The 12,678-nt window shown below is 34.4% G+C and overlaps 1 protein-coding gene across 4 annotated transcripts in view; it reads right to left on the minus strand.

The window, feature by feature from the left end:
* Positions 1-210: 210 nt before the first annotated feature.
* The window catches only part of LOC145290788 (uncharacterized), a 387,010-nt gene continuing 374,542 nt past the window's right edge, over positions 211-12,678 (minus strand). For all 4 annotated transcript variants that reach the window (XM_080136515.1, XM_080136516.1, XM_080136514.1 and 1 more), the window contains 2 exons: positions 6,495-6,709; positions 211-1,177 (listed from right to left, as the gene is read on the minus strand). In XM_080136515.1, the coding sequence (XP_079992641.1) occupies positions 347-1,177; positions 6,495-6,709 (1,046 nt within the window). In that variant the 3' untranslated portion in view covers positions 211-346. The remainder of the gene's footprint in view (positions 1,178-6,494; positions 6,710-12,678) is intronic.

The following is a 12,678-nucleotide window of genomic DNA, read 5'->3' on the forward strand; positions in this document are numbered from 1 at the left end:
AAATATAATGAACGCCTGCACAAATGCAATTCTGGTTTGATACTAGATCACATCAGGCTATTTACTTGATTAAGAATCATTTCAAATGCCAGATGAGATCTTTGATTGAAATATGATTTCATTTGTGTAGCAATTTCAGACACACACACACATATATATATATATATATATATATGCATGAATGTTTAAAAGAGTGAATGTATGTAGATATATGCATTGTTTAGTTATAGGGGTCATAGATTCATACAGTGCCCACCATTTGCTTTTTTTTTTTTTCTTTCCTTCTCCCACGTGGGCTGGTGGGCGGGCGGTTAAGGCAGACATGCAACCCTTTTTAATTTTTGTTTTATACAAAAGAATAATGATTCTCAACAGCCCGCCCGTGCGAAACTTGCTGTTGGGAACCCTGTGACTGTTCACGGACAACGTTTTCGATCGACTCAGTCCTTGACCGCACCGAGCCACTAACAACGATAACATCCCTGCCGTTTTCCGTTATGCCTGCACGGTGAGAATTCACCCCACTGGCACTGGCGCCGCCACCTGCACCAACCCCGGTACCAGGAGCAGGGCCTCCACTACCACCGCTGCTACCTCCGGCTACTCCTACTCCACCACCTCCGCTATTTGGATGTCCAGTGACTCCTCCACCTCCTGTACCTGTACCTCCACCACTACCGCCTCCAGTTCCAACAGGTATGCCACTTCCAATTATGCCCGCGCCTCCTCCTCCACCTCCTGCGCTACCTCCTACACCCGAGCCTCCAGTAGGCCCGCTGCCAGGAACTCCACTTCCAGCCACTTGGAGACTAGGTCCCGCTCCAACGTGACCACCTGTTCCACCTAATCCAGTCCCACTTCCACTGACAGCTCCACTACCCATGCCGTTGGCTCCACCCGTGGGCATGGGGTTAGCACCATTCCTCGTGCCCAGGTTGGATGTAGATGATGAGCGGCCAGTATTTGACATTTGGCGTGGAGAATTACGCGGAAGCGTGGAAGGTGTGCGCGGCCTCTCCATTGAAATAACATAGTCGGTCAGGGTGACATCTGAAGCCCCACCTGATTCCAAGGGGATCGGATGGCTTCGGAAATGCTCCAACATGTCGAATACCGTTTGGAACCACAAATGCTGAACACGGCATTGGCCATCATCTTGAATTGTCATTCGTAGATGCTGAAAGACATAAAAGAAAAGAGACATTTGTGAAAACAAAATGAAAAATAAAATGCCCCCTTCCGAAATGAATTTTATTTATAAAATTAATGTCTAAATACATGACAAGCAGAGTATAGGTGAGGTGGGGTTGATGGAAAAAATCCAAAATCAATATATTTTTGTTTCAAATATCAACACATATCTTCATTTAAGTATGAAATGGGCAAAATCATTCTTTGAGGAGCTGTATTTATAGGTCAATCTGAAGATGGACTCGATGTCAAAATGCTGCAAATCTTGGTATTCAACTTTCTGTTAACCAAGGGATTGTCCAATTCATTAGAGAAGGGAAACTAATATCTCATTTAAGTCAATCAGGACCCCACAACAGCACCATTCATCTATCTATATATAAAAGGCAAAATGTGTGTTAGTGTGTGCATATTTTTTGTATGTCCAGCAAAGCCTGGGGGGGGGGGGTTTACTGTTTCTTAGAACTTTTTATATACTACCTCCAATTTACGAAACGAGGTAGCGTGTATTTTTTATTTGGGCGAGTTTTCCATGCTATTTTCGCAATATCTTTTACTCTTCGCGTGTTTGTTTGGCTTTTCAGTATAAAAGCGAAGCTGTACCCGTAGCAAAACGAAGCTCCCTAGCACTCATGTTGGGATGTCCAGAAAAGCAATGAGCTTTGATCAATGTGGGAAAATCCGACATATCAGACAATTGCTATTCATTTGGACACTCCCCTTTTCATGGGGAGCTAAAATCTAAGTTTCCCCTATGACGTGATGTTTGACCTTATTAAATTTATGCACCTGTCACTTAACTTTCTAATCATTAAATTAAAATGCTTTTCAGTTCCTGTCCCTTTGTGGCCAAGTGGTAGGATGTCAGGTTTTTTCACACTTTATTTTTGGCCTTCACGTCAAGGTTTCGGATTCGAGCATACCTACCTACCAAAACTTTTTTTTCCCCCCTTTTACACCTCCAAACACCCGGGCAATGCCAGGCACCTACACTAGTATATATATATATATATAAGAGCAAAATTGTGTGTGTGTTTTGCACAAACTTTCCACACACCCGAGGGATCTTCACAAAATCAGTATTGTTTTAAAGTTAGATCCTTTGGACGACAAATATAAAAAAATTGGCCAAATAGCATTCATTCTTTCACCCTCAACTGGGCAATTTTGTACAAGGAGAGGTCACGTTTTCGTCACCATTTTTGCAAAGTCATCATACATGCTTGCAATGACTAGCTTTATTTGAACAGCAGCAAAGTCGTATGTGATGGTGGCCACAGGGGTTAAGCGGTTTGCTTTTTTTCATCTTTGCCTCCTTCACATTACAGGTTCAAGCCTACCTTCCTGCCTACTTTTTTTTCCCCCCCTTATGTCGAGCCTTACGTAATGGGATTTTTTTTCCATTTAAAACAAAACCCCAAATAAATTTACCATTCCCTTAAACTTTTTTTCACACCTCTCTCCACAACTCATCAGAAATGTGTGTTTTAGATATTTCTTATGGAAACTTTAAATTCACAAAATTTAAAATATTTAATCAATGAAATGTTTGTTTTATAACATGCATAAGTTTTGCTCGTGTTGGTAAATATTTCAAGATATTAAGAACACAAAAATGTTTCAAGATTTTGATATTTTTAAATATTTATTTATGCTGTTTGCAGTTTCAGGTCATGACTGATGAATTGTATTTATTCAAAACCAAACAAAAATTCCATGAGCAGTTTCTTCCCTAGAAATGTGTCTGTGGGATACAATACTGTGAGGCTACTTCCAGGCTGACTATAACATGATCATCTTCAAATACAATGTGAATAAGTTTCTGCTGAGTCATCCTCTTGAATAATTTTGCCCTGCACTAGTTCCACCATTGCTGATCATATTGTCTCACCATCTACCAAACATTAACTTTTATCCTAGAATGGCTTCCGACCCTTGATAAGTAATGCCCCCCACTCTCAAGTTAAAAAAAAAAAAAAAATAAAAAATTGTCTAATAGATGGGATCCTGATAGGTAGAATCATGCCGGGTTAAAGTCGACCAGGGAGTAGTGTACTACGAATGATTGACTTCATACAAAGCTCCCAAATCAATGCTTAACTATAATATTAAATTTCATGTCATACATAATATGGCATTATGTGAATCAAGAAAATAAGTTTTTTTAAAGCTTTGCCCATCGCCCCCACCTTCAATCAACGTGCCCGTCGCCCTCCACCTTCAATTAACGTGCCCGTCGCACTCCACACCTTCAATCAACGTGCCCCCCCCCCACTACACACCTTCAATCAATGTGCCAGTCACCCCCCACCTTCAATCAATGTGCCCCCTCGCTCTGCCTTCATTTAACGTGCCCCCTTCACCCCACCTTCAATTAACTGTACCCTTCAATTATACTTCAGGTGAAAATAACAAAATGACTAAAATTTATGAAAATAAATATCAAGTAATTGAGTTGACAGGAAAAATTAATAAGTGAAATGTATTTTCTTTGGTCATCATTGAACAAATAATTTGAAGAAAATTAATAAGTGAAATGTATTTTCTTTATTCATCATTGAACAAATAATTTGAAGAAAATTAATAAGTGAAATGTATTTTCTTTATTCATCATTGAACAAATAATTTGAAGAAAATTAATAAGTGAAATGTATTTTCTTTGGTCATCATTGAACAAATAATTTGAAGAAAATTAATAAGTGAAATGTATTTTCTTTGGTCATCATTGAACAAATAATTTGAAGAAAATTAATAAGTGAAATGTATTTTCTTTATTCATCATTGAACAAATAATTTGAAGAAAATTAATAAGTGAAATGTATTTTCTTTGGTCATCATTGAACAAATAATTTGAAGAAAATTAATAAGTGAAATGTATTTTCTTTGGTCATCATTGAACAAATAATTTGAAGAAAATTAATAAGTGAAATGTATTTTCTTTGGTCATCATTGAACAAATAATTTGAAGAAAATTAATAAGTGAAATGTATTTTCTTTGGTCATCATTGAACAAATAATTTGAAGAAAATAGTTTAGATTTTATGTCCTTTGATGACAAACATTTTGAGAAAAGGAAAATATATTCATTTGTTCATTAAGGTCATCGAATAATCTAGCAATCTAACTCAGAACATCTGAACAAGTCTGAAAATTAAATGATTAAGTTTGAAAATATAATTTACTAGCTGGCCGTCCGCTTAAATATATGCAGATTTCGTATTTATTATTATATAGTCAATTCTCTATTGATTCTTATATTATTATATTGTACCCAATATCATCAGCTAGAATCCAAACCAAAACAGAAAACACTTAAGTCTTAGTCGTTACTATTTGAGCTATCGTCAGATGGATAAGCAATAATTAAAAATGAACTGACTTTAACGTATAAATGTATATATCTGCATATATGTACAAATAACACATGTAGTCAACTTACTCCTGCCAAGTTGAAATTATTTTTCAATTTTTGACCCCTTAGAAGTTATTTTTATCAGCTAAAAACCCAAAAGAGAACGGTCGACAAAAAAATGCAATCATTTAACCTGCCTTGTACTGCTCTGTAGCCTTGCCTGGAGACAGACACATACATAGTGAGTTTTATAAATTAGATTTGCGAATAACTTCTCTAAAAACTGCATAATTAAGTTCTAGTTGGTCTTTCATACCACATGAGTAGAAATAAACTCCCAGCTCGGAAGGAAATTAATACTGGATCATAGAAGTGAAAAAAGGTTATTTTGTCAATGAAAGGATTGAGTAGCAACAAATTTAATTTTTGGTTCAGGTCACATGTGGAGAGAAAACAAAATCCGAAGGTCAAAGGAAATTATGTGTCCATGTACTATTTATTCTTATCTTAAATGTCTCACGACTTGACGTTCATTGTATATTTTGCTTATCTTAGCCTTTGTTTTTGCCTATAGCTCATAACCCAGGTTGTTCAAGTGCTTTTTTAAAAGGTCATCTCCCCTTCATCTGCAATTTGGCACAAACAACAGAACCAAACTCTTGTTAAGCATTTGCACAAGTCAACAGGCTTAGAGCATTCCACTTCAAACATGCATTATCCAATATTCTGTGTTTTTCTTCTTGTTTTACTTGAAAACCTACTTTTAACAATCAATTTCCAAAGCATTTTAAGAAACACTTTAATAGAAAAAAAAAATTAAAGTGAGAACAGAAAAGTAAATATTCTGATTTAAAAAATCTTAGAATATTCTGTAAATATGAAGAAATATTTATCTCAAAGTTCGGTTGAAAATTTACTTTTTGATATGGACAGCAAAAAAACCTTTAGGAATAAAATTAAAAACTACCATGTGTTACCATAAAAAAACCTATGTAATGTGTAATTTTCACAAATATACAATTATACTGGTGGGGGGACCTATAGATTTCATTTTTTTAAATCAATAAATATTTATCATTTCATCATTAATAAAAGTTATGAAAAATTCAACTTTAAACAAAAACAAACAAAAAAGTAAAAGAATTGTTTTTGGCATTGGAAAATATGACCTTGTAAAATGCTGGCATTACGAATCAAACATGACTGGAAATCTATGGAAGTAGCTCCTAAACCTGGTTGTCCCCTTTCTGCCATTGATGAGGCATCTGTCAGCCAAGTTGATGCTGCCATTTTGGAAGATCAACGCATGACTATTTACTAAATAGGCAAGAGGTCAAGATTATTAGAGGGTCAGTGGAAATTATTATTCATGACCATTCACATGTGCATAAGGTGTTGGCCAGATAAATTCCCAAATTGTTGACAACCTGGGTCTATTACTATGATCCAGAGACCAAAGCCCCATCAACGTAGTGGAAGCATTTGGACTCACGGCCTCCAAAGAAGGAAATGGGCAATATCGTAGTAATCATTAGTAGTGGAAATTTAGTAAATTGGATTACTTAAGGGGATGGCTCAATAACTTGTTTACATTGGATTTGAAGATGACCATATTGTAGTCAGCTGGAATCAGGGAAACAAAAGAGTTCCACAAACTTGCAGTTCTTAGAAAAAAGCTTTGTTCATGGAATCTACATTTAGGTTTAGGCACAGATAAATAGTTGGGGGAAATTATTTCAGCTAGATGAGTTTTTTTCGTGAAAGTTTAACATGGGGGGGGGAACCATAGATTGGAGCTCAGATTAGCACTTGCCATGAAAAACCTAAAATGTATTTTTTTTAATTGAATTATATTACACAAGCATCGAAATTATTTTATAAGATTCCATTGTATCATAACAAAAGATAGAAAGGAAAACAATGTCAAACTTTAAAGATTGTACTGACTGACCTTGGCTCTGCCTTGAAAGTTGAATGTAAGAACATATTCACCCTTTCGGGTTTCGCTCTGACGCACTAGGAAGACTCCATGTCCCAGGGGTCCCTGCTGCAATACTAGCTGTGCGGCATCTCGTCGCAGCAACAGACCATGGAACCAGGGGTAATCCTGCAGAACTTGGTCGATGTGACGCTCCCCTTCCGCCTCAGCACCACGACCACAGCCATCTGAGCAAAGAAAGAAAAAATTTAAATACAGTAAAAAGTTTTATTCAACAAGAAAACTTGAATCCTTTTTTTATTCTTTTTGTTTATTAACACTGTTTCCATCGTTAACTTCTACAAAATTCTCATATAGGTGTGAATGCGTGTATAAATTAAAACAGTTTTATAGTTTGGCTGTATTTAGTTTGCTTTACAACAAATCATCCTTTTTGTTATTCAAATAGCTATTGTAAACAATTTTTATATGAATAATTGAACGCAAGTTGATATTTTGCAAATAGTTGGAGATAAACTTTTTATACAACAGGGTCACCACCTATGAAGGTCAAAATCAAGTCAAGAATATGGATTAATAAGATTGTCAGTTGAATTACTACAAGAGGGTTGAAAATTGAAAGAACCTGGCAACTTGATACCAGATGACTTACACTTTCCAATTCTGTATGGCAGAACCTGTATTTGTTATTATTGATACTTGCCATCATCTTGAATGCGTTGGTCATCAATCCCTGATATTGAGCAGCCATTATAACCCTTTCCTGATCGTGGTGGTGGAGGGCTCTTTCAAAGTGGTGACAGATGTGAGTGACAAAGCATGCTTCAGATGCCTATGCACAACCACCATCCCATTGCTGACAAACGTGCATTGAAAATAGTGGTGACTATGTAAAAAAATAAATTTTGGAGCACAAAAAGTAGCTCGTTTTAATAGTACCATTCTCATCTTCGTAGCTCTTTAACTTATTTTTTTAGTTAAAAAATAAGATGCATTACTTTTGGAACGATTCTGGTTACACACACACACACACACACACATATATATATGGGGAAATTAAAAAATACATTTGTTTAGTGTCATGTATGCATGTTGACTACCCCACCCCCACCCTATGACACAAAAAAATAAAGTAAAAAAAAAAAAATACGAAAACAATTTTTAGCCTTTTCAAAACGTTTTGTTTAACTGGCAACTGACCACGATATTTAGAAGCCAGTGTTGCTCACTGTAAAACTGTGTGTGTATCATACAAGTTCTACTCTCAAACCTTTTGTCTAACAGGTCTGCAGTAAATATTGCAATAATTATTTAAACGTAAATTTCTTATTGAATAAAAGTTATATTATTAAAAATTAAAATAACATCTATCATTTCGAATTATTTATTTTTATTGAAATTAATATTTACTACATAAAGTAGAACAAAAACATGGTGTTTAATTGAAAAAAGTTCCTTTTTTTTGGATGAAAGAGTAGGTCAGATGACCTTTTTTTGGATGAGAGAGTAGGTCAGAGTACCTTTTCTGTGGGGGAATAAAACCTACTTCCTATTTGTGTTAATATAAAAAGATACAATTTTGAACTAGATTAAATATTTATTGAAATTTATTTGCCTTACATTTTATTGATACACAAACATAGTCAAATATATGGTAGGTCTTGATAACAAAATCGAAATGTTAACCTCTGCCTTATTTACAAGTCTATCAACCGTGGTGAGAGCCACATTTTTGATGACTTTATTCATACATAATTGAAAAGAGAGAAGACAGTTTTCCAGGTTCCTATATTTTAGAACTGATTTCTTTTACATATGTCATAAGTGTTCAAATCTCCATAATTACTTCAAAGACAAAAACAAAAAAAAAAAAAAACTCATTTTTAAACGAGATGTAATTATATAAAATAAATTTAATAAAAGATAAAACTTGTTGTTGTAATTGTGTCATAACGAGAAATAATGCTTGATCTATGCATGTTAAAAATACATTTTTTTTTTTGAGTATTTCAAATTACCCACCATCATCATGTTCAAGTTAACATCTGTTGTAAACGCTTGAATTCCACAAACAGTTATATGAGCCAAGTTATGATTCAATTCAATTTACTGATCCAATTAGTCTGACGATTTCCTCAGAGAATGAAACATGAACGTGTATGTAACTTACTTGCCATAAATATATTTTCATACTATATATATATATATATATGTGTGTGTGTGTGTATGCATATATATAGTAGTAACTCAGAGATTGTTTCACCGTATCACAGTTCTTCAGTGTTAGCTAGACACATTATTATACATCATATTTTTTAAAGTCATGGGAATAGAAAAAATGTTTAAAATAAACAAAGCAATATATTTAAATGTTTTTATTGCTCACAATACTAAACAAGCTCTTTAACCAAAATAATGTTAAAGTAGACCATTGCTGCACCCTTCCAAGTTAAAAATCTACATTAAAATATCACAAGAATCAAATAAAAAAAATAGCACAGATTGTAATTGAAGAGACAAAAGCAATTGCCTTTTAGGTAGAAAGTGCCTCACCAATAAAGTGGTCCTCAAAGCTATAGTGAAACATAACAGTAACAATAGAAAAATGTATTTCAATATAGCTAATATAGAGTGTAACACGCGTTACAATTACAAATTTTAAGCATCACATATACAAATGCTCCCACACTAGCCTTACACATAGAACAGAGACAACTAGAATGATCCCTAAAAGTATGACATTATTAAGAAAGCAGTAATTTATAAAGGAAAAATAACAAGTATGCAAATTGCACCCAAAAGAAAAGATTGCCAAATTGTAAAATCCTGATACAGATAATTTATTAAACAAACAGAATTGAACTTGTAAATTGTGTAATTCTTCCTCTGCAATTTAACATCAGATTAATTTATAAAAACATTTAAAATAATAGGCAAGACAGGAATATTAAATCATATCTTTATATGTGGTGCATCCTGAATTATTATTTAAGATAATCACATTTGATTGATAATATATATATGTAGTAGTGGGTGTATGTATGTGTGAAAAAAAAAAACTCTACGGCTCACACCACTGCACGTATCATGGTCAACCCTGGCATGATGATGGTCCCTCGCTAAGGAATGATGCACACCATTTTTCTAGGTCGAATTCAAAGTCACAGTCTACGTATACTTTCCTACATCCCACACCACTGGGCCGATCATGACCAAGCCGGACATGATGATGATGATCCCCCACATAAGGATGGTACACACCATTTTTCAACGTCACAGTCAATGGTTAAGGTCATATTTAGTGCGGCTCTTCAACTCCCACACCTAGAGATGGTGCACACCAAGTTACGGCTTGTCACCGTCCCAACGGCTGCCTCTATGGCACCGGCCAACTTCTTTGTGGATTTGAATCAGATAATCCTTCACCACTCCTATCCCCTCAACTAATTAAACAAATATTAACCATTGTTATTCTTTTTAATTGTTCCAATTTTTATGTGTAACAATATAAGTGTCAACCTGGATATAATCTATTTGCTTTAAAGTTTATAGTTGAATTTCATTCACTTCAGAAGGTAGTGAAAAATTTTTTAACACCTTAAGAAATAGATGCTCTTATAATATCCATTTACTGCAAGAGTGCCCACAAAGTGGTAACCTGAGTGAACAGCAAAGTCCTGCGCGAAACGTGGGCGTCTTTGCTAGTAATAATAAAAATGAACTACATGTGTGTGTGCTTTCACGGGATACCTGTGAAATATCAAAATGCACTTGCCCGAGAGCAATATAAAGACTACATCCAAATCATTCAACAGTAACTTCCCAGGTTGCTCTTGAATCGTGTTGACGTTCATAATTATTGATGTTATTGCTTGAGTCTGTGTTGGGTCGTGTCAGCATTACTGTTGGGTTCTTATCGGTGAACGTTCTGGTTCAAGTTAAGAGTTCTCGTGTTTTTATTGACAAAAGTTATTGTGTCCATCCTAACAAATGCATCAGCATGACACACTCCACTCAACTGACATATCAGCTCCACCTTCTCTAACGATTCTACTATTGACTGTCTGGAATCACTGTTACCAAACCGAGCTGTAAGTTTCAGATCAAAGGTCATAATGTTCTCTTGCTTTTATTAACATTGCTACAACAGAAGCAACATTGAATTTGTGGGGTGTGTTGGTACAAGAACTTCAGTCTATGTCTGAATTGTCCATCAAGTTTCACTCATGAATGTCTAACAGTCTTTTTTTTTCTCAATGATAAGCATATCTGAATTAACTAACACCCTCATCTCTTGGATGGCTCTGGGTATCATTTCAATACACATTACTTTTTAGATTATCTTGCAGAAAAATCTAGATAATTAAAGTCCAGTGAGTGAGAAACCCATTCAGGATCACACTTTTTACTGATGGGACGATAATCAAAGTGACCCTATATATATTGAACACTGATAAAACAAAGATTATTGGAAATTCATGACTGAAAATTGGTGGACAAGTCAAGTATCAACTGAAGTTTATTTGTACCAAATATGGTTGAATTACCGAAAGAATTACATTTTCTTAATGATTTGATGTGCTGGATTCATTTCTTGTTTTGCATTTTTCAACATCCAATGCAACTAACTGTTATGTAGTTTTTGTTTTTTGTTTTTTTTGTTTATAAAATTGGAGGCATTGAAGTGTTGGGGGACGAGATATGGTGGGGGTGATTCATAGAATCACAACTGCCTCTTTTTGTAGTGGAGAGTTTATCCTTCAAACTCCTGAACATTCACAGGCAACATGAACTGGAACAAATACATTGAGGAGATTGCAAAGGCAGCTGCAAAGGAGGTGGATTCTCTCTACAATGCTAGAAAATTACAATACTTGTTATGTAGTGTGCTATGAGGGAAATAATGGACTTAGCTAGACTATACATCGAACATGTTATTGGGTAGCGCTATTCACAGTAGTTATGACCCTCAAAATCATGATGTGTACTTCTGTAACATACTCTTGCTAATTAAACCATTGTGTTTGTTTTCATCATTACTGGACTGCAGGGCTACAACACTGGCAACGAGGGATTCCAAGCTTGCAACATGATGAAAAGATACTTAAAGTCTTAGGAACAATTTGCTGCTGTATAATAAAGCTGCCATCAGGAATTGATCTGTGAATGCTGCGTAGCAGATACCCACATGACGGGCAAGGTGAAAATTTTAACTCTTCTAATGTTTTGGGAAAGGATTTTGTGGATACTAAAAAATATGTTGATTTCTTCCTTCGATCTTGACATTTCATTTTTCAGATGGTATCAATCCGCTAATTTATCTGAAATTAGTTACGCAATGATTTTATATGCCATTTTTCATTTGTAATAAATGCGGTGCTTTCGTTGGATAATCATCTGTTGATTACCCAATGAAAAAGATGAATATCTGAAAAAAGTTTCTTATCAAAAGAATTATTCAGTCAGATATTAGTATGTTATAAAGGAAATTGATTGGAATTTTAGAATTCGTTTTTGAAACACAAAATTTAAGTGAATGGCTATTAAGAATTAAATATTGATTTTGTAGATCAAAAGTAGGGCTATAACAACAGCATATTCTTTTACTTGTGTCTAACTGTATCGAATATATACTCGAGAGTCAAAACAATGAAAAGAATATGCTGTTGTCATAGCCCTAGTATAAGCAATTGTTAACTGCAAAAATCTGACTGGCTAAATTTTATGTAATAGATATTTAATAAGAGAAAGTAAAAAAATAAAATAAAATAAAAAGGAAGACAGTCTCTTTGTATCATCTATTGCTATCAATGCAAGTTTATCCTCTGCTTTGAATATATTTGGTAGTCGCTCCAATTGATTTTTCAAATTTCTATAAAACTATTTTAAGCTACATTTACAGAATCATTTGGTCTTGTTTTATTGTGTATCGAAAGTTTAGTAAATATAATTTTTGAACATTTCTAATTTTTATTTTTTTTCTCAGCCTTTTCAAATCAAACTGTTTTTCATATAAACTTGTTGAAATATTTTAATATTTTTGTCCCCATCATAAAAAAAAATTGTATTTATGTGCTTTTTCCCTTCCCTTATCACATGTAAACCTAAAACACACTGCAAATATAAATTACCAAACCCAAGTAATATTTATAGATACAAAAAATTAAAATTTAAAAAGAAAAATCGATTTTCAACT

Source organism: Euprymna scolopes, chromosome 2, assembly GCF_053919585.1.
Source record: "Euprymna scolopes isolate OS-2025 chromosome 2, ASM5391958v1, whole genome shotgun sequence".
In the NCBI taxonomy this organism is placed as follows: Eukaryota; Metazoa; Mollusca; class Cephalopoda; order Sepiida; family Sepiolidae; genus Euprymna; species Euprymna scolopes.